This window comes from Podarcis gaigeae, assembly GCF_964106915.1.
Source record: "Podarcis gaigeae genome assembly, chromosome: 13".
NCBI classification, from domain to species: Eukaryota; Metazoa; Chordata; class Lepidosauria; order Squamata; family Lacertidae; genus Podarcis; species Podarcis gaigeae.
In genome coordinates, this window is record NC_139689.1 from 40,311,256 (window position 1) to 40,332,281 (window position 21,026).

At 42.0% G+C, this 21,026-nt stretch overlaps 1 protein-coding gene across 13 annotated transcripts in view; it reads right to left on the bottom strand.

Moving 5' to 3' along the window:
* TLK2 (tousled like kinase 2) overlaps positions 1-21,026 on the bottom strand; it is a 39,032-nt gene that overhangs the window by 10,139 nt on the left and 7,867 nt on the right. For 6 of the 13 annotated variants that reach the window (XM_083709317.1, XM_083709318.1, XM_083709315.1 and 3 more), the window contains exons 3-15: positions 18,154-18,225; positions 17,624-17,693; positions 16,267-16,310; positions 15,824-15,919; positions 11,517-11,684; positions 9,304-9,399; positions 7,561-7,653; positions 7,008-7,118; positions 5,610-5,746; positions 4,697-4,849; positions 3,194-3,260; positions 2,251-2,348; positions 450-531 (exon numbers count right to left, since the gene is read on the bottom strand). In XM_083709317.1, coding sequence (XP_083565443.1) covers positions 450-531; positions 2,251-2,348; positions 3,194-3,260; positions 4,697-4,849; positions 5,610-5,746; positions 7,008-7,118; positions 7,561-7,653; positions 9,304-9,399; positions 11,517-11,684; positions 15,824-15,919; positions 16,267-16,310; positions 17,624-17,693; positions 18,154-18,225 — 1,287 coding nt within the window. Of the gene's footprint in view, positions 1-449; positions 532-2,250; positions 2,349-3,193; positions 3,261-4,696; positions 4,850-5,609; positions 5,747-7,007; positions 7,119-7,560; positions 7,654-9,303; positions 9,400-11,516; positions 11,685-15,823; positions 15,920-16,266; positions 16,311-17,623; positions 17,694-18,153; positions 18,226-20,808; positions 20,881-21,026 lie in introns of those variants that run through there. The other 7 variants (XM_083709309.1, XM_083709310.1, XM_083709311.1 and 4 more) reach the window with 3 other exon arrangements.

Genomic DNA, 21,026 nt, shown 5'->3' on the forward strand with positions numbered 1-21,026 from the left:
TTGAACATTTTGCTTGAGACACCCCCACATAGTATTTTATTAGGCAAATAGCTTCATACATAATGCTGTTCCCTAATCAGATTCTTTTTGTCAATAAGGATGTGAATTTCCCTTAGTATGCTTGCTTATAATGCAATTGCTCCAATATGAATGCATATAAATATGAACGTACATAAGTGTTTGCAAGTTCATATGAATGCATTTATAAACCTGGCACCTCCAAAGCGAGATGAATATGATTCAAATTTAAAAACAAGGGAAGCCACCCAGTTGTGATAAGCACTTGAACATACCCTTTATCAATTCATGCTGAATGGTGAGGATCTCGGGCAGAGGTCTGTCCCACCTTTATTTCTTGAGATGCCAGATAATTAAGACACTGGCTTCAGAGTCATTTTATCAAGGAGTCAACTTAGGACAGCCAATCAGCCAAAGGAGATCTAACTTACCTTATATACCTCACTAAATCCACCTCTGCCCAGGAGATGTAGCAGCAAGTACCTGTCATTTAGTGTTGGGTGGTCTTTAAATCTGGAGAGGAGAGGAGAGAGAATTTTATTTATTCATGCAGCACCTATAATATCATGATCTTCAGCTGAATTACTCAGAATAGTGATTATTCTGGGCAAAAGGGAGTTTCTCTCGGTTTTGAGCCAAGTATACTAGTTCTCACACAATCTGTAACCCAACAAATTGTAGAGCTAAGCACCTACACCTTACTACAAATCTCAAACAGATACTGCATTTGTTAATGATAGGTCAAGCACAATCTAGAATGTAAGCTCCTTTTTTGTTTGTGATTTTCCCCTGTAAACATTTATGACACTGTATTACTACTAAAACAGCTAGCACTGAGTTGACCCGTACAGCATCAGAAGTTAAAGGTGACAAGTAAATGATGTCTTTAAAAGTGTTGACTACCATGAGCTATTTAAAGAATTATGTGGGGACATTAAACTGAAACAAACACAACCCTAAGGGTACAATATGGTTTGTCTATAGCAGGTATGGAAAACCTGAGGCCCTCTTATCATTCCTGACCATGCTGTCTAAAGAACCGTCCAAATTTCTTCAGTGCTTTTGCTTGTTAGACATATCACTCTGTGACAGACACCAGAGTACTGGAGCCTCTCTCTGATCGGTGACAGAGTCAGCTAGCCACAAAGGGGGGAGGAACAGAACTTGGGGGGGGAAAGGAGCAGTTTCTGAGGGAGTTTGATGGGGCTGGATTTAAGATGATAGGACAAAGGTTCAGGTTAAGAGATAGGGTTTGATTGGAGTTGTGAGTTAGGGAGTGAGATAAGGAGAAATGGTTCACTGAGACTATCGATAGCGAGAGGACAGAACCTCGCAGCTTGGATACGGAGACTGGGTAGGGGGTCTGGGAAAGGTATACAGACAGGAGTGTTCTGGGAGGGCTGTGACTGAACCGGGAGAGGTAGCTCTTGTGGGAATACAGGCTACAAAGGTCTCAGTATAACCAGGAGGGGAGAGTTCTTCCAGGTACTGAAGAATCCCAAACCATTCGGAAATGACTGGCAGAATCCGAGACCAGGGAGAAGAGTTGGTGGAAGAAGATTGGAAGAAATTTAAAGACTATTTACAGAAACACTGTAAAATTATTGAATGTTAATGATGTTGGAATGAAATGAAGTGGTCTTAGCAATAAGATAAAATAGGGATATGTAAAAATGGATTGATATTAGATGAAAATTTAAAGTTATAAGATGTGAAGATAAAGACTTAAGAGTAAACAAAGAGGGTATGGATTTGCTGAACCAATTATTAACTGGAATACAAAAAAGGGAGGTGTGAGGAAGTCATGAAAATAAGTAAAAGAGCGGTAAGATAATAGAAAGAGGGATTTATTTTTAACTGTTTTTATTTTTAATTTTTTTTCTGGTTTTGCATCTTTTTGTATTTTCTTTTCACTATTTTTGTAACTTTTTCCGTGTTGAAAAGCTAATAAATATTATTTATAAAAAAAAAAGAACCCCGAACCATTAACAAGGGGTGAGGTGATCCCTTGGATCTGTTATACTATTAAGAAGATCTCAGGTGTGGGGTGGTTAAGAGAGTGAGTAACAGAGGAGACATGCTGCTTGCTCATGAACCAAAGTATTAATCTGCGACATTATTAATTGTTGGTATTAAGTGGCAAGTCCGCTACACACTCTTAAGCAAAAAAGACATATTGTAGCGATTTGGTGCCTAGCCACTTTGGGCAGCTTTCTTATGCCCAATACTCACTGTGAATTATCTTCATTATGTATCCTTTTCAATTCCCTGATATGTAGATTTCTAACCCTCTCTAACCGCTCCAGTTCTGCCTGGATCTCTGCTTCTTCCTACACAAAGAAAAACATCACTTTAACAGCTATACCAAAAGTTACATTTAAACTCTGTATACCTGACCAAAGGAACGCATTTGTCTTGAACAACAAAGCAGTTGTAGGCAGGAGAAAAGTTAAGCATTTTTACAGATTCTAATGGTGTTCAGAAAATGTACATGACTACTATGGCTTTCAACTCCTAAAATTAAGGGTTGTATCTTGTTCCTTCCTGTCAGCTTCTGCTGAGATGATTCAATGTGAACCAGTTATAGTAAGTACACCTTCCATCTCAATAAACATGCTTTTCTTGTGAAACAATCCTCAGGCCTAGACTTTTACTTCTCTGGACTAGATGATAGTGACATGCTCAGCACAATCAGGGCAAAATGACTCAGGAGATCAGTCCTTTGTGGACAGAATACAGAGCTACTAGAATAGGATTGTCTGAGCAGTGTGGAAAAACTCTAGTCTATTTCACAGCTACTGGGCTAAGAACTGAGGCACTGGAAAGGAACAAATGCCACGGACAGTTCTACTACTTATTTCATTACTGTGGGAATCAACTCGTTCCAATCAGTGCTTTTTCAACAGTATGTTGATCAAGTTCATCTGATTAAGCAAAACGAGACGATCAGTAAAAAGAAAACAAGCTTCCCCTGAAAAGAGCTTGCCCCTTGCTCCCAATCTTGTCCTGCAATGTGCACAAGCAATAATATTGTTTATAAGAGCTAGTATTTCGGTCACTTCAAGGCGTGTTAGACTGCATTGGGATTAATGCTGAAGAGTCATACAGACACAAAACACAAGATGGCAGCTGAAACCACTGCCCCTTTGAAGTCATTTTGCAATACAATATTTACCTTTTTAAGATGTCCTAGCCGGAGTTTGAAGATTTCCTCCTGTTCATGATATTCTGCTAACGTTAACCTGCACGTGCACAAAATAAGTGGTCCAAAAGATTACTCTGAAGAACAAATAGCGGGATAGAGGCAGGTGACAAAAAAAAAGAAGACAGGCATGGGACCCATTCCTGTTTTCACCTTTTCATTTTTGTAACACTTTACTGGGGTTTCCTATGCCTACTGAATACAGCAGAGTCAGGCCACTGGTTCAAACCCAGCCCAATATTGTCTAGTATGACTACCAGCACTCCAAGGCAATCAAGGCAAGTGTGTTTCCCAGCTCTGCTATGAATGTCTTAAAAAACAACAACAGAGGTGCCAAGGATTGATCACATATGTTTCACTTAAAAATCTTATGCTCTATCACTGAACTAAGTCCCCCCTCCTCTTGTGCTTGGCATCCATCACTCTGCCCTTCCAAGCATTAAGGGACTGCCCCAACTAAGACTCCACACTTACTAGGGAACAGGTGAGGAACCTCCTTCACCCATTGACCAGGGATGCATTCCTTTGGGGTTAATGTGTAGGAGGCCAAATGCCAGCACAGGGTGCTAACACCACCCCAGACATCTATCTATCCACCCCCTTCCTCTCATTCACACAGATCCTCCGTCTTCGATTTATTTCCCTCACCCATCTACAGAGAAACACCCCCCTACCTAGCAGATGTTGCTCTTTTAAGGAAGACCCACAATGTAGTCCTTCTAAGAAGCTGCCTGACTCTTTGTTATTCTAAGCCTCCTTCATCTGCTTCACTTCAGAAGTGCCCCCGCCCCGCCAAAAGCACTTGCTTTTTCCACCTCCTCCTCCAGGCTAATCACTATGTTTTTCAAAGAACTTTTGCATCTCTCTCTGCAGGAGAGGTGCTGAGCAGAGGGACACGGGCAGATTCTAAGGATGTGGTCCTGAGTGTCATTAAACTGAGCTTTTACTAGGCAGAGTACAATATCTGTCACACCAGTTTTCGTCCATCACTTTATGAAAGGTACAGTGGTACCTCTAGTTGCAGACTTAATCCGTTTCAGGGTGACGTTCACACCCTGAAAAGTCCACAACTAGAGTGCCTCTTCTGTGCATGTGCGCGGTGCAATCAAGCGCTTCTGCACATGCACGAAGATCGCTTCTGCGCATGTGCACATGGCGAAAATGCCGCGTTCGTAAGCTGAAAGTAACAAGAGCGGAAAGCAACTAGAAGTACCACTGTACTTACTTTGAATGATGTGGAATTTGGTGTGTGTACTTGCGCAAACAGAAGTACCTTTTCCAATAGAAGCAAGTTTGTGGCTGAGGCAAAGCCAAATGTTAACAGCAACACTTTCAAACCAACTACTAATTATTTTAAAACAACAGGTGGACTGCAGAAAAAAGGCTCCAATAATTTTGTATGTTTTGGGGAGATCTACTGTGGAAAACCTGAGAACTTCATAGAAAGCAACCTGAATTTTTTTTTGTGGCACTTACGTTTCATTTTCCGCTCCATTTGTCTTGTTTTTACGCTGCTTCTGCTCATTGGTTGCGGGAGGGGCCTGCCCCATGGCAGGTGGCTTCCGCTTTGCTAACATTTTCCGTTGCCTTTCTATCTCTTCCCTTTGGGAATTTATCCTCTCTTGTTGCCTAAACAAAAGCAGGACATGCACACAAATTAGAGAACATAATATAATACATGACATAGAGAAGTGGCTCGTCTTCTGCATTCCTGGGCAAGTATATTAGAAGCGCTGGTTTCTGGTCATATTTGCTACAACATACCATATTCTATGTTACAGAAAACATACAACCCTGAATTTTTGCAATGTATAAAACTTGGGACAAGTGTCAGTGATGCAACTGTTGTGATCACATGAATACCGCTCTATCAGGAAGGGGGCAATGGCAAGTTTTATAAAGGTGTGATGGACGCCTGCACATGCCTTGACTTACTCTACCAAATTTGCAGGCTGTCACCTGCTACTCCTGGTTTTCACGCATATGATGCTGTATATTTAAGTGTTAGAATGCCTTTTCATGAGGCAATGTTTACTGGGGCATCTACTGATCAGTGGTAAACACAGGTGTATCTCAACATGTATTTAAGACGTGTTATTGTATATGCAGTTCTACAGCTCATGGCTTTGTGCAGCAATACTATTACTTAGCAAAGTACATCCCCCCCCCAAAAAAAAATTTAACAACTCTGTCTGGATTTTGGAAATATGGCGACCCTATTGTTAAGTTTGCCTGCCCTGAGTCCTGGCAAACAGGGCTCTTTTAAAAATGTACACGTTTTGTAGCAGCACCTTAGTTACATATGGATTCGTGAAAAGGACAAGTCAAGTAACTGCCTGTACACTTTGCCGCCATGAGACAAGGCAGAAGTTGCAGTTACGGCACTTACTTGATAAGGTTCTGGAAAGCGTAGCCATCCGTCCACTGCTCAGTGTAAGACGCTCCGTGCCGCACCGTAGCAAAGTGGCCCAGTCTCAGCCGATCCTGCATACTCTTATCTCGACATGCCATCTTTTCCTGCTTTGACTAGGGAGAGAAGGATAGTATGAATCAAGGCTGCCACAACTGGGGTTCACCACACTGCTAGTCAGTCAATGAGGACTGAAAATACGAACGATGCAAAGTTTAACACTCCTCAAGTGTAGAAAATAGTCTGTCATGTGCAAACCTGTGACCTGCATCTGGTCCCTTACAAGTGGCTGAGCAACTGGTTCTTTGTAAAGAAAAAGGGCTACATGCACACATTCAAACCAAAAGTGCTGCATGCATATGCCCGGAAGGGAACAAAATGGGAGATTTCCATCAAAATGAATGGTAGCTTATAGCCTTTTGAATACAATTCAAGCAGGGCCTTTTAGGCCAGAGCTGAAGAAGGAGGGGGAAAAGTGGCTCTTTATCCATGCATCAATTCTAAACAGCAAGAGATGTTCTCAATGGCTACCCCACTGTAATAAACGTCACAGCCCAAGCCACACTGTCTTCCTTATGCAACACAGCCTGGTTCTGAAGTTTGGCAAGTTTCACTGCTCACCTCTCTAGTGTTGTAAATGCCATTACAAATTTGACTCCACAACCCAAAAATAACTTTTGGTGATGGAGAGAAGAAGAGGAGTTTGGATTTGATATCCCGCTTTATCACTACCCGAAGGAGTCTCAAGCGGCTAAATTCTCCTTTCTGTTCCTCCCCTACAACAAACATTCTGGGAGGTGAGTGGGGCTGAGAGACTTCAAAGAAGTGTGACTAGCCCAAGGTCACTCAGCAGCTGCATGTGGAGGAGCGGAGACGCGAACCCGGTTCCCCAGATTACGAGACTACCGCTCTTAACCACTACACCACACTGACTCTCATTTGTTCTAAATGCACCTCCATGTGACAAGGTCTGAGTTAGGATGTTCATTGGGTCTTCAGGATATAGCGGAGGTCACTAGGAAGGGGCATACTCAAAAGCAATGCTCATAAAAGATGGTGGTGTAGTATAACTATTTGGAGAGGGACTGTAGCTCAAAAGTAGAGGAAGTGTTTTGCAGAAAGTGCCAGGGTGGACTCAAGCCGATCTGACTCAGTATAATATACCTTTGCATGCATGTCCATATGAATATGATAAAACAATGTCCTTGTGGGGCCAGTACATTTGTGCAATCTTTACTCCAATTAATGTGTTCATCAATACCCCCAAGTATGCAAGTTACAGCAGGATACAAGTTCCAACAAAATGCACAGAACTGAAGGGCAGGGAGGAGAGAACGTGAGAAGGTTGTAAAGGGCAATTGGGAAGCCAAAACTTACCTTTTCTATAAGAAGCTTCTTGCTCATTGTCACACATCTATTCAACCGTTCTTTGTACTTCTCAAGCATTTTCTGTTGTTCATCTATCTGTCGCCTTAAGTCACAGTTTGCCTGAAAATGGAAGTAATGCTAAGCAGGTAGCCAAAACAGAGAACAGCCAAAATCTCACCTGAACGGCATACAGGCAGAGAGGGAAATGATGAAGATGCTGTAGTTGTCAAAATATAGTACCAGAGAACGTAGGAGGCACCACAGTGTTCAACTGTTGGGCCATGCAGGAATTTTAGTCATTTCACATTTGTATTAAGTGGTGTAGTCATAAGAAATTATTATTTTTTTAAAAAAGGTTGTTTGAATAGAAAACAAATTCTTCATTGGAATAATCGGGTTCTGCAAGTACATGGTTGGGTGCTTCAAGAAATCCTAGCCCACCTACAATTTAATCATATTACTAACAAGTTTCCTATGTTATGGATACATTCTCTCACTTTACATTACTGCTCTATGTGTTAAAAAAAAATATTATTTTTAGTATAGTTTACAGGTTACTTACTCTCAATAGGTCATCTATCCTGCCTTCTTTCTTCTCCAGGTCAGAGTTCTTACTGTTTTCTAGTGCAGATATTTTTTCTACCGTGAGATCAGACTGCAGGAGGAAGAGGGAAAGAGCTCAATGTGAAAAATGACCCAAAAAATCACCCTAACCCTAACCCAAAAAGTGATTGGGTGTTTTAGGGACAGAAAAGCATGTCAAACACTAGTCTTTTGTTCCTTCGTGACCAATGAATGGAACAACCTAAAATTATGGAGAAAATGTTTTCCCAAACCAAAACATCAGGCAAATGGTACAGCTGGAGCTGAAATCTTTTCACATCTGTCACAAAAGCCTTCTCTAGTCCCTAAGGGGGGGAAAAGGGCTGAGATTTCCCAAGTGTAGCAAAGCTGGCAGAACTCCATTCTAATCCCAGTGATGTGGCGTCATGGGGGGAAAAGCAAGCGACAAGCCATACAGGCCGGGGAACCCGTGGTCCTCCAGATGTTACCCCCAGACAGCAAGAATAATGGTTTGGGATGGTGGGAGATGTAGTCCACCATCATCTGGAAAGTTGCAGGTTCCCCACCTCTATCTTAGGGCACAGTTTGTATTCCCTGAAACTTTGTGGGAAAAACAGAATCACACCACTGTCGCTCAGCACACTAAATCTATAAAGTGTATGAGAGGCAGGGTGGGTAGGATTGTGTGTGGAGCTGACATGCCTTGCCTATGAAGATTTGAATCACGCTTCTCCCAAAGCGTGTTACAGCCATACATAATGGTGTGCCTTTGAGCAAGCCACTTTCCCCTCAGGAAAGCAGCCTACCTTTCAGGGGGTATTGGTCTCTTTCTACCTATTTTCGGCTGGTCACCTTTCCAAAATGCAACACTGCCACAAAGCTTAAAAACTGAAACTACGGCTGGGTTTCACAAGATCCTATCGTCTTCAATGAGAAGATCAGGATCTGGGGACTCGTTTCCCTGAAAAGCAGCTTGTCCACCAATATCAAATTTCCCCTCCGTTATATAACCAGAAGGGTGAGTTCTGGGCAGCTGTCTCACCTCCACAGTGCAATGGTGTAGCCCCAAAGGCTGGGGACCCCTCATTGCACATCCTAGACTCACCTACAATTTAAAGGGACTCTGCGGCAGATGCACATGGGATCCTCAGCAGAAAAATCCATCTGAAAGGGTCCTAAAAGTTTGAAAGCCATCATTTTATATGGTTGCCCTGATCAGAGGCCTCTTAGTACGAATAGGAATTTTGAAGAACACATGGAAATCCCATGTGCAGGCAGATTCTTTCTTTTGGGGATGGCGATGCATATGTTGGAAACGCCAGATGCAGATCACAGCACTCAGAATTGTTCAGACAGCGTGCACCCATTTTGCAAAAGGAGTCAGGGTTGAAGGACAGCAGCATTTTAAAATAAACAAATGAACAGCAAAATAAAAGACAACTTTGTCTATCATTGGGGGGGGGGGGGAGGGACATGACAATGGTGGGAGGCTGGAGGCAAGAAAAATAGCATCTCCTCTGGAAATTTGCTGACCAAAACACATTGTTTTGAATAAGCCAACAATATCCCTAAGGCTGAAGGCACTTAGAAGGAAACAATTGATAATGGAATAAACATTAGCCTTCTTCTGGCATAGCTATGTCACTACCTCATTGCCCTCCATTATTTCTCCAATGATACGTGTTTGACTCAAGCAAGATACAACACAGACATTGCAGTACGTTGTTCATCGGTTTTATACCTGTGTCTGTTTATGCTGGACGGAAATCTGTTTTTGGGAGGTGCAGGAATGCTCTGTGTTCCCTGAACCCGTTGAAGAAGGACTGCCTTGCTGGGCCTGCAGGAAAAGGAGTAAATGAAGGACATGGGCTGTAAATTAATAGGATGGCAAAGCATTATGTCAAACACACACTCTTCCCAGCTGTTACCTAAGGTTATAGAAAGCAATCTTATCTTGCCTAGTTGAGTGCTGTCAATTCTGATAGGCAGCAGGTTTCATATTTCCAAGGAAATAAAATTAACATCGGCAGTAACAGAGCCAGGGTGCTGCAGGTTCCCTCCCCTATTAAGAAAGGTAGCTATGTTTGGGATTTTTTATTTTACAGAAAAGGCAAGCAAGCGGTGACATCATAGAAGTTTATAAAGCTATGCACGCCATGGAGAAAGAGGACAGAGAAAAGTTTTTCTCTCTCTCTTGTAACGCTAGAACTTGTGGACATCCAATGAAGGTGAATGTTGGAAGATTCAGGACAGAAAAAAGAAAGTACCATATTTTCCGCTCTATAAGACGCACCAGACCATAAGACGCACCTAGTTTTTGGAGGAGGAAAACAAGAAAAAAATATTCTGAATCCCAGAAGCCAGAACAGCAAGAGCAATTGCTAAGCAGCGAAAGCAGCAATCCCTCTTGCTGTTCTGGCTTCTGGGATAGCTGCGCAGCCTGCATTCACTCCATAAGACGCACACACATTTCCCCTTACTTTTTAGCAGGGAAAAAGTGAGTCTTATAGAGCAAAAAAACAACAACGGTACTTCTTTATACAATGCAGTTCCCACAGGAGGCAGTGATGGCCACCAACTTCAAAGGCTTTAAAAGCGAATTAGACAAATTCATGGAGCGCAGGGCTATCAATGGCTTCTTGCCATGATGGCTATGGTCTCCACTGTTGGAGGCAGCAATGCTACTGAATACCAGTTGGGAAGAGTGTTCTTGTGCTTGAATCCTGCTTGCTGGTTTCCCATAGGCATCTGTTCCGCCACTGTGACAATAGGACGCTTGTCACTGGCCCGATTTAGCAGACTCTTTTTATGTTCTTATGTTTAAAAGTCTGTCTGATCACATGCACGGGGCTAGGTCCTGATTAAGTCACACTATTTCCATTAAATCAATGGGATAAGCTAGTCATGACTAATTAAATCCCCTTGATTGCAATGGGACAAAATGAACAACTAACTACATCTGGACCCAACCTACAGTTAAGATGATTTAAAAAGCACATTAGAGATCATTTCCAGGGAAAGAGCCAAAATGCTTTTAAGAAAATGAATTGTTTGTAAAGTCTTGAATGCATTTCTTTGCCAAATGCCTGGGGTCTGGGGCAGTGACACAAAGATTTAGCTATTGGAGCTAAGAGGCTCGAATGACAACCCTAGAAATGCAATTTGCTTTGCAATTAATAAGCCTGTACAGATTCTTTCTATGGATGCATTTCAATGTGGAATCTTAGGAGACACTGCAGAAAAGAGGGGTGTGTGAATCATGAGAAATAAACATTTTAAAGTTGAGCACTTGGCCTTCTAAATAAGATTAGGTTACATTTCACAATCTGAAGATGTAATTGTCAGAGCAAAGGAGTACACAACTTGTTCAAAGCCAAGAGCTACCTTGGAAGCACGTCACAATGCCATTTTGCCAATTTTAGTTGCTACTTGCTAGTTTAATCAACATGCCGAACTTATATGTGATGGCCACTGAGCCACTGCTGCAAAAGAACTGACTATGCTACCCTATCTTGAAGTTGAAACCATTAAACAACGAAAAAGTCTTTCAAATCATGAGAACTGGAAAAGTCGTAATTCTCTAAACTTCAATTTGTGTTCCATTTAGAAATGGGCAGCTCCATTTCATCACCATGAAGGGATGGGAGAGAGGTAAAGCAAGGAAAATGGGAGGGAGAAGAGGCCCCAGAGAAAGGAGTACCTCAAGGTGGGGTCAATGAAGTAGGGATGGGGGAAGAATACTTCCTAAAGAAAAAAAAAAAAAAGCTAAAACCGTTTGCTAGTTTTGCTGTCAGAAGCTGCAACCACTGACGACTAGAATTTGAAGAAAAAGAAAGAAAACTGAGATTCTAATAAGAGGGCCATACAGATGGGGGGGGGGGGGGATTGTATGCTATCCACCCATGTCAGACCCGTTCAGACCCCCTTGAGTGTGGCCATTAAGACCATGCTCACCGAAGAAAATGGAAAACAGAGGCTTGCACCCCTCTGGGCCAGCTGCTCGCCCTCTAGCCGCTGTTTCGCCAGCATCGCCGACACCAGCGTTGGCAGAGCAGAGTGATCCTCCTGCAGTTCCTTGGCTGCGCTGTTGTCTACCCCGTAAAGCGGCTGCTCCATTCGCCGCTGTAATACATTTAAAGAAAACCACAAGATACTTTGAAGAGAAAAGAAGGAGGGTGAGGTAGGGTCATAGATAACAAATCTGATCCATGCATTAGTAAATACGGCAGTTTGGAAACAGCGAGGAGAAGCAATGGGAGGGAGCGAGGAAGCGTGTGATCTAGCTACCAAAAGCGGCCCCATTACTACTAGGCAAATAAAAGACACAGTCCCTAATGCCTTTGCACCTTTTTTGGGCACAATGGAAACCTATGGTATTATGTGGAAGAAAAGTACCCTGCCTCAGACTCACAGGCTTCCCAAACACCTCTCCTCCAAATGTTACACCACAGACATTTAGTTTTATTGCTGTATTGCTCTTACAGTGGTACCTCGCAAGACGAAATTAATTCGTTCTGCGAGTTTTTTCGTCTTGCGAATTTTTCATCTTGTGAAGCACGGATTCCCATAGGAATGCATTGAAAATCAAACTTGCAAGATGTTTTCGCCTTGCGAAGCAAGCCCATAGGGAAATTCGTCTTGCGAAGCAACTCAAAAAACGAAAAACTCTTTCGTCTTGCGAGTTTTTCGTCTTACAAGGTACCACCGTACTGTTAAGAAGCTTCTCCCAATGTTAAACCAAAATGTACCCTCTCTTAACTGGAACCTGTTAGATATAGTCCTGCTCTCTGTGGCAGCAGAGAACAAGTTTTTACCCTTTCCTATAGAATAGTCTTTCAGGTAAAGGAGTGTTGTTATCACATTCTGCCCCCCACCCGTCTCCTCTTGTCCAGGCAAAACGTATCTCTATGTATTGAATGAGAACAGAAGGGGAAAAGGCATCACAATATGATGGAAGAGACTGCCAAGCATAATTTCTCTGGGTTGGTGCAAACTTGCAACATGGGCCCTCCTCTTACACACACACACACACACACACACACACACACACTGCCCCCAGATTTGTCTCTTTTGAAGAAGTGACAAAGAAAGGCCTCAACTCTTTAAAACACGTAAGGTTGATTGGTGTCATTCAGCTTCTTTTAGTTCCCTTTGCTTAATTGTCTTACATCACTGGTTGCTTGATTTGAACGAACAGCCAGATCTAGTTACAGATAGGTAGCCGTGTTGGTCTGCCATAGTCAAAACAAAAAAAATTCCTTCCAGTAGCACCTTAAAGACCAACTAAGTCAGTTCTTGGTATGAGCTTTCGTGTGCATCTGAAGAAGTGTGCATGCACACGAAAGCTCATACCAAGAACTGACTTACTTAGCCAGATCTAGGTTCACTGGCATTAACAAATATGCTTTAGTCCTTTTTCCCTGTTCATGAATGACGTCTAGAACATTACCAGTTTTCCTATACATTGAAATAACACGGGGTCTATTTACTCTCTTATGTTTTGTTGTTGTTGTTGTTTAGTCGTGTCCGACTCTTCGTGACCCCATGGACCAGAGAACGCCAGGCACCTCTGTCCTCCACTGCCTCCCGCAGTCCGGTCAAACTCATGCTGGTAACCTCGAAAACACTATCCAACCATCTCTTATGTTTGGGAACCTGCAAATTCTATCAGCATTACTTGACTACCACTGGACCCAAATTTTAATGGTGCTTCTTGTTTGCCACATCCTTGTTCACACTTCCTGCCTGCACAGGAGGGGACTTGTAGTTTTTGAGATAGTGTGGCATACCTCTGTCTCTCAAATGACATGAGCGGAAGTTCCCTATCATTCTAGAGGGGGGCCTGGAACAACAGCTCACTGTTACTTGTTCTAACACTGCTTCTGATTGGCTCTAACGCTTCTTACAAAAACTAGGCATATTACAGACACACAGATACAGGGAAATAAGTTTGGATGAACATCAAGCATGATCAGCACTTCACCATGAGGGGGGAAAATGAGGCTAGTCCAGGCTGGATCCTCTAGACCCAGTAAAGTGTGCTCATCTCTACCATGCTCAGGTTGGGCCCTGAAAAAAACAAACCCAAATCTTGCAAATGTTTCCTATAAAAACAGAAAACAGGACATCCTTCCAATGATATATGTATGCAACATTTGGAAAAACATACACCATACCTCCTAAAAAGGATGAAGTTAAAAGCCAAACCTGCCATTTGTCAACATGCATGCACATAACAATTACACACTTGCTCAGTCTACATGTACAGAATGACTTTTTGAGAATATTATATCCTGCAGAAGATAAATGTGCAATTGAGGTTGTAATAAATTCTTCTAGCTGAGCAAACTGTAAAAACAAGTACAGTGGTGCCTCGCTAGGCGAAATTAATCCGTTCCGCGATTCTCTTCGTCTAGCGGTTTTTTCGTCTTGCGAAGCAAGCCCATTGACAGCTTAGCGGATTAGTGCTAGAGCTGTCAAGCGGCTTCCAGCGATCAGCTGTTAAGCGGCTTATCAGCGGAACAGCTGATAAGCGGCTTAGCGGCTTAGGAAAAGGGCAAAAAAAGCAAAAAAAAAACCGCTGGGGGACGCAAGATTTTTTCGTCTTGTGAAGCAACCCCATAGGGAAATTCGTTTTGCGAAGCGCCTCCAAAACAGAAAAACCCTTTCGTCTAGCGGGTTTTTCGTCTTGCGAGGCGTTCGTCTTGCGGGGCACCACTGTACTAGATTTGGTTTTAAGGTATCTTTTTTAAAAAATCTGATTTATTATGGGCCCTCTACCAGAAGGTTTCAGGGTGGGTTACAGCAATATAAAATGCAGCTTGAAGACAGTTTGAAACAAATTACAATCACAACTAGAGGGGGTCTTAAAATACAGTGTCAACAGATAGGGTAAACAGGTGTGACTTCAGCATACAACAAAACATATCCAAGAAAGGTGCCAGATGCACCTATCTGGGGAGGGAATTCCACAATTTAGGAGTTGTCATCCCCCCCCATCAACTTCATCATTTTATTTGTATGCCCCCTTTCCATAGTTAGAACCATGGATTTTCCACGTCTCAGATTACCTCTGCAGCTCAGTTAGGAAGTGTAATGCAGTGAGGTGGATGCCACACCAACAAAATTCCTGTTCCGCCCAGTGCCACAATCAATCCCTCAAATTCAGAAACAGTGTGGACTGTCCTCCTAGTGAGGATGATTCTGACTCTCCCTCACCGCCCCTCTGACCTGAATGGTGCTGCAACAAGTACCCAGGTGGACATACGTAGCTGCAGTAGCATAGGGCCAGTTCTCAGTTATGAATGCCAACTCAGCCCCTGCTATTAAATTGTGGACAACAGATGTTTTATTCTGGACAGACTTGGCAGTTACCACCAGCACCAGGTGAACTGACTGGCAACCCCCAACTCTGATGCACAGCAGGCAAAGAAGAGGGAGCCACCCACCACTGTATATCTTTGTTTGCCTCCATATCTACCTCCATTTGCCATTCCCATTCCCCTCTGGAGCAGACCCATAACTTCCCTAACCTGCCTCTTCTAAAACCTGTTCCTGAGCAATTTAGAATCCTTTAAAAAAACCTACAAAGACACAGAAAGGTATGGTGACGTGGTCAAACCAAACCTCTTTGTTAAATTATTTGTCCTAGGATTAGTAATGGTACTTCTAGCTCAAGCTACCTTATGACAAAATCACACACATAGGTGGACACACTTGTCATTTCTGTGTAGTTATTTACAGCAATGGATAACAGACACTGCCATTAAATTTTACATGGGCAGGAGAAGGAAATGCAGTGCTAAGAAGATTTCTATCTTGCCCTATGCCCTTGAAATGTTGAGTCATGCTGGTTTTCAACTTTTGATTGGCCTTCATTCTTCTAGAAATATAGTTCCTGCCACATCTCATTCGTATGTATGAGCCTCCTCCTTTGAAGATTACCTGCTGCCTAGCTACTGCACAAACACCTTAATCAAACAGAGCCCAACACTGGGTTAGACAGACAGCAAAGACAGCAGGAATAAGAATTTAGGTAGAGGAAATGTTAAGGGGAGCATTTAGATCCCACCACCTGAACCCTGGGAGCTTTGCACTACCACCAAGCATTTCTGAACCACCACCTATTAGGACTGTAAACGTTGCTTAAATTTAAAGCTCAAAATGAGATTTAATAAAGCAATATATAGAAATGATACCCTTTTCAGGGTGCCACATTACTCACAAAAGCCCACATTCTGTCCCTTCAAGCGAATACTTACAGGTAAAGGATTTGATAAGGAATGCTGTGGCGATGATCGTGCAACTGGTGGCACGCTTCTTCCAGGACTTGTTCCTGGACCGCTTCCCCCAGCAAACTAAAATTTGGAGGGGACAAAAAAAAGTAGACTAGTAAGTTCATGGAAACACTGTGAAAGTTTCACAGAGCAAAGCACACTGCACAGGTGCATAGAAACTGGGGCACAGAAAACTATGCACACAAGGGAACAGCTACAATTAAGATCTGGATTTTTTTTTTTTTTTGCCCTAAAACTATTTTAAAAATATAAAGAAGACAGTTCCCTAGAAAATTTAGTCATTTAACTGCATTTAACCCTCTTTAAGATGTTTACATATTATTTAGAAGAGTCCCTGTCTCTAACAGACATGGAAAGAATTTGCAAGGACGTCATTTTCTGAAAAGTTACATGTAAAACTGGCTTACCTCAAAATAATCACTAATTTTATGTCCCCTTGGAGTGACTTTGCCTGGAAGGAAAAAAACAACAGGTGGTATTAAGCCTTCAAAATCAAAATATTCTCATGCTTCAGGGTTTAATTCTTCTTTTCAAAAATTGTCTTGGTTTTGAGATAAGAAGGGAACTGGGTAGTACCAAAGATTATGGATGTGCCTGTTTATTATAAGGGAATTTCCAGACTCAGCTATCCATGTGCTGTAGCATTCTGCTCCTCTTAACATGTAAGACTGTTGATGTTTTTTGTGAGGGGAAAAAAGGATCCTGCACAGCTGGCTTCCTTTTTAAAGTGAGGATTGTGCATGTACTTTTCATGTAAATGACAGCTACAGATGGTGTGTGTCAGAGTGGTAGACCAGAATCAGACAGAGCCTCTGTGTTGATGTAGAATAAATACCAATTAGGACCAACCTCTGAAACGACACAGTTCGGGGATAGTTACCTAGGGACTATCTGAAATGTAACACTTATTCTCAAAGATTCTCTGTTGCTCCCCCAAAAGCATGTTGGAGAAAAGGAGAAAGACATGTGTGCATGCGAGCATACACAGAACAGCAAAAGGAGCAAGTGGCAATGGTGGTACAACTGACAAGAGCTCAAAGAATGTGTGTGCATGAGTGCAAAGGTTCTTGGAAGAGGCACATAAAAGAAACTGAGGATGGATGGGGGAAGGCATAGCAGAAGTGGGTGGACAAGGAGCAACCATAATGGGGCCAGAGAAGGAAGTGTCATCAGTATGGGCCACGATTCCAGACTATGCAAAGGCTGCTCCATATGATTCTAGGGATTAGGTGCTTCTGGATGCTTTGTCAACACCAAAAATGACCACTTAAGAAAGGAAGCATCAGAAGGGAAATTTTTTACTCTTCCTCACAATTTAGGTCTACATTCTCCGATATACCAACTTCTGATGGATTCCTAAGGGCTATTTCAACCATTATTATTATTTTTACATGGAAGTACTTCAGTGCCTCAAGTTTTGTGAAAATCATGTGTGATAGAGATGTGCGATCAGTGCAAGTGACTATCTTTGCCAACCAGCCACTGGAAAACCATGCCCAAACGTGACATGTGCATGTAGTGAAACAGATGCAGGTGAACATTGCAATAAGACTGCCTCAGGACTAAAAATGTTTGTCTTATAATGCAGACGGCAAATTTTCCCTGAAGGGAAGGGTGCTGCTCCAAGCTCAAGATCATAACAAGTTGCCCAATACACCTTTGAGTCAGACTCAATGATATCAAGGGAAAAGAGAATTCTCAAACAACTGTGCTCATTACTGAATGTTTGGAGATCCTAATTAGGGGGCCTAAAGCACAGCTTACCTTGGTTGGTCTCAAAGGATTCCCCTTTCCTCTTCCTGTTGCGCTGGTCATTCTGCTTTTTTTCTGGAGTCTTAAGGGGGAGAAAAACAAATCCCAAATCAATTTCTGCAGATATCTCAGCATCAAAGCACACTAAGAAATTCAAAACCCTCTGGCAGACTTCTCAGTTTGTAAATACAGAGGTTTATGTTTCCCCTCTTTGATACTTTTAAATGGAACCGTGGAACATGAAATCAGTGACCACTGCACCCCCACTAACAGCAAGTATTACACCAAAAATGAATTAACTCCATTAAGGAAGACTGCAAGGCACTTGAGAGTTAAGATCACTGCCTTGCACCTTCCCGAGGGCTAAATTGTTTGAGTTTTGTTGAGGCTATTTGCATAGCAGGGAATTAGAGAGTCCAAAAGGTGGCATATTTTCTCCTGCTGAAATGGAACCCTGACTATTTTCACATAGTTGACAGTAATCAGGTAACTTCTGGTTTGACCCCAGGACAGGCTGTCCAGTAAACACCAGGTTCACTTACTTCCAGCTCCTTGTCACTTAGTGAGCCCACACTGCACAAACTCTGATTGGAAGATTCACTGTTCAGGGGCCCCTGGCGAAATAGACAAAAACGCGAAAGTATTATTTACTTATGCTGAAATTGGTTATAACTCCCCAGAAAAGCATCTCTCTCTCTCTCTCTCACTCTTTCTCACGCGCACACACAGACACAGACACAGACACACACACACACACACACACTCAGACTTGTTGCATCCCTTTTCAGTGCAATGAACTGTCTACAAATGAGAAATTAAAGTAATCATCTCTTTCTTTGGTGCATTTACAAAAAATCTCAGTTCTAATGCTGGACAGCATAGTGCCAAAACCTATCACAGGAAATTCTGTTGGTCCTAACTAGCTCCTGGTTTCTTTGCACATGTGCAGTTCCCTTCCCATATCCAATTCTGGTACTGGATGGAAAAAGTATTTCCAGGGTACCTACCACCTGAACCAAAGACTACAAATCAGGGGTCAGCATACTTTTTCAGCAGGGGGCTGGTCCACTGTTCCTCAGACCTTGTGGAGGGCCCGACTATATTTTTTGGGGAAAAATAAACAAATTCCTATGCCCCACAAATAACCCAGAGATGCATTTTAAATAAAAGGGCACATTCAACTCATGTAAAAACACACTGATTCCCGGACCGTTCATGGGCCGGATTTAGAAGGTGACTGGGCATCCAGCCCCTGGGCCTTAGTTTGCCTCCCCATGCTATAAGCTTAGGATGAAACAAAACTTGCATTTACTTGGTTAAACCTGTTTGTGTAAAAATTGATGTAAAAGCTTTTAAGGAGGACTGGTGACACAAGGACACTTGCATCCTGACATTATGTTGGGCACCACTGCCATCTGTTCCTAGTGGGGAAGGGTGTTATATATTTAAACAGATTTCTTGCCCACCCTTTACTACAAGATCGCAGGATGGGCTACAACCATGCAATAATTATACAATATTAAAATCAAATCAAATCATTTAAAAGAAAAAGATCAAACAGTACACCAAACAGGAAGGTGGCATGCCTATTAAATCTTTGTTGAGAATAGAGATACAAAAATTGAAGGACCCTTCAGTGGACCTGGGAAAAAGAAAAACCTTAATCTCTGGGTAGTCATCAGAGCATAAATACCTATGACTCCCATTACCAACAGGAGTCTCAAGCAACAGGGATAGTCTCACCTAAGTGCCAATTCCTATCTTTATATACAGTACAAGGAAGAATTGGCTACAATTACACAACAAACTATACAGTAGAACTGCACCAGATGCCCAAGCACTGAATAAAAATGTCCTTCTGGTTGCAGAGAAACACACATGAATACTTTGGCCTTAGTCAAAATGTTTTATTCGGCTTTACACCCATCAAGAAAGACACACACACACACACACACACACACACAAAATCAAATAAAACAGCGGACTCGTACAAACCACAAATAATATAACACAATTCACAACTCACAAGGGCAGATATTAGCCATTCATAAGAAAAGATTGAGATAAAAAATTTTAGGCACTATATTAAACTCAATATCTGATGTCATTATAGAAAATTCTTATAACTATCAATAATCAGCTAACATTCCATTCCGTCTCTTGTACGAGAGGACGGCTGTTAGGAATTTGGCAACCTGTAGGGTAATATAAGGATCCACATCTTGAAGAACCCAGGCAAGCTGTAGGTCTAGTGGTTTGTCAGCCATAGGCTGGATTATGGAGTTTAGTATACTAGCACGGGCTGAACTGTACAAAGGGCAGATAAACATAACATTGGCCTTAAACTCCAATCAGGTGGTATACTTGTGTCTTGACAATGTTACTTCAGATGTAAGATGAGGGCCTCACATAACTAACCAAAAAAATTCTTGCAGATTAATACATCAGGGAAAAGGCTCAGCTCGGCAAATAGGGCTAGTTCTCCCTAAGTTCCTTTCAGTTCACACATAAAAGCTTATCTCACCAACCATATCCTATTCATTCAAAAAGTCTTCATAACAAAGTTTTCCCATAATACCTTTGTAATACCGTGGGAAAGTTTTACGTTTGGGAGTATCCGATGGAATTGGCTGGCAAATTTAATTGTTAAACCAAGGTTAATGTCGACATGCAAGTCAGCGCACAGACTAATAACAGAAGAGTTACAAAGACTTGAGAGACTATACACATGAACCAACAGCAATGAGATCTTTGAAAGAAATTGGGGGATTTAGTTCATCATATTTCCCTTGAAGAAGTTTAGAATAACTACATGAAGGAACATGAAGCTCCAAAACACACACAGTGGCTAGGTTGATTTGTGTTAAGTACAACATTTGCTAGTGATGCCCACCTGGTGCCATCATTAATACCCTTCCAGCTCCAGGTAAAATTTCTCTACTCCCAGCTACTTGGCAAATGAGGATGATATTGTTGACTGTTGATGGTACGTTTTTTTGCTGATGCTCTATTGGATTTGTTTGTATTGTATGGTTTTTACTGCAATGGATTGCTCTTTTTCTCATCGTATGCTTTGCATTTTGCTTTCTCATTTTGTAAATTGCTTGGAGACTTTTTACTGCCAAGCAACTAATAAGTTGAAATAATAACAACAAAATGTATACACCATTATTATTAATAAAATACCAAAATAGTACCATTTTGGCCATCTCGGGAATTTGAATCTTTTTCTTTCTTTCTTTGAAGTGGAGCAACCTGGACCTCAAAATTAGACCTAAAATTAAGATAAGAAACTGTCCCTCAAAGAGGTAAGGAGGCGTTGCTAATTCCACCTTCATTGCAGTCATGTGAACCAAAACTGCATGACATTCCTGACTGTCCCCCAATTCCCAGCTGTTTTTTTTGAGGGGGGGGG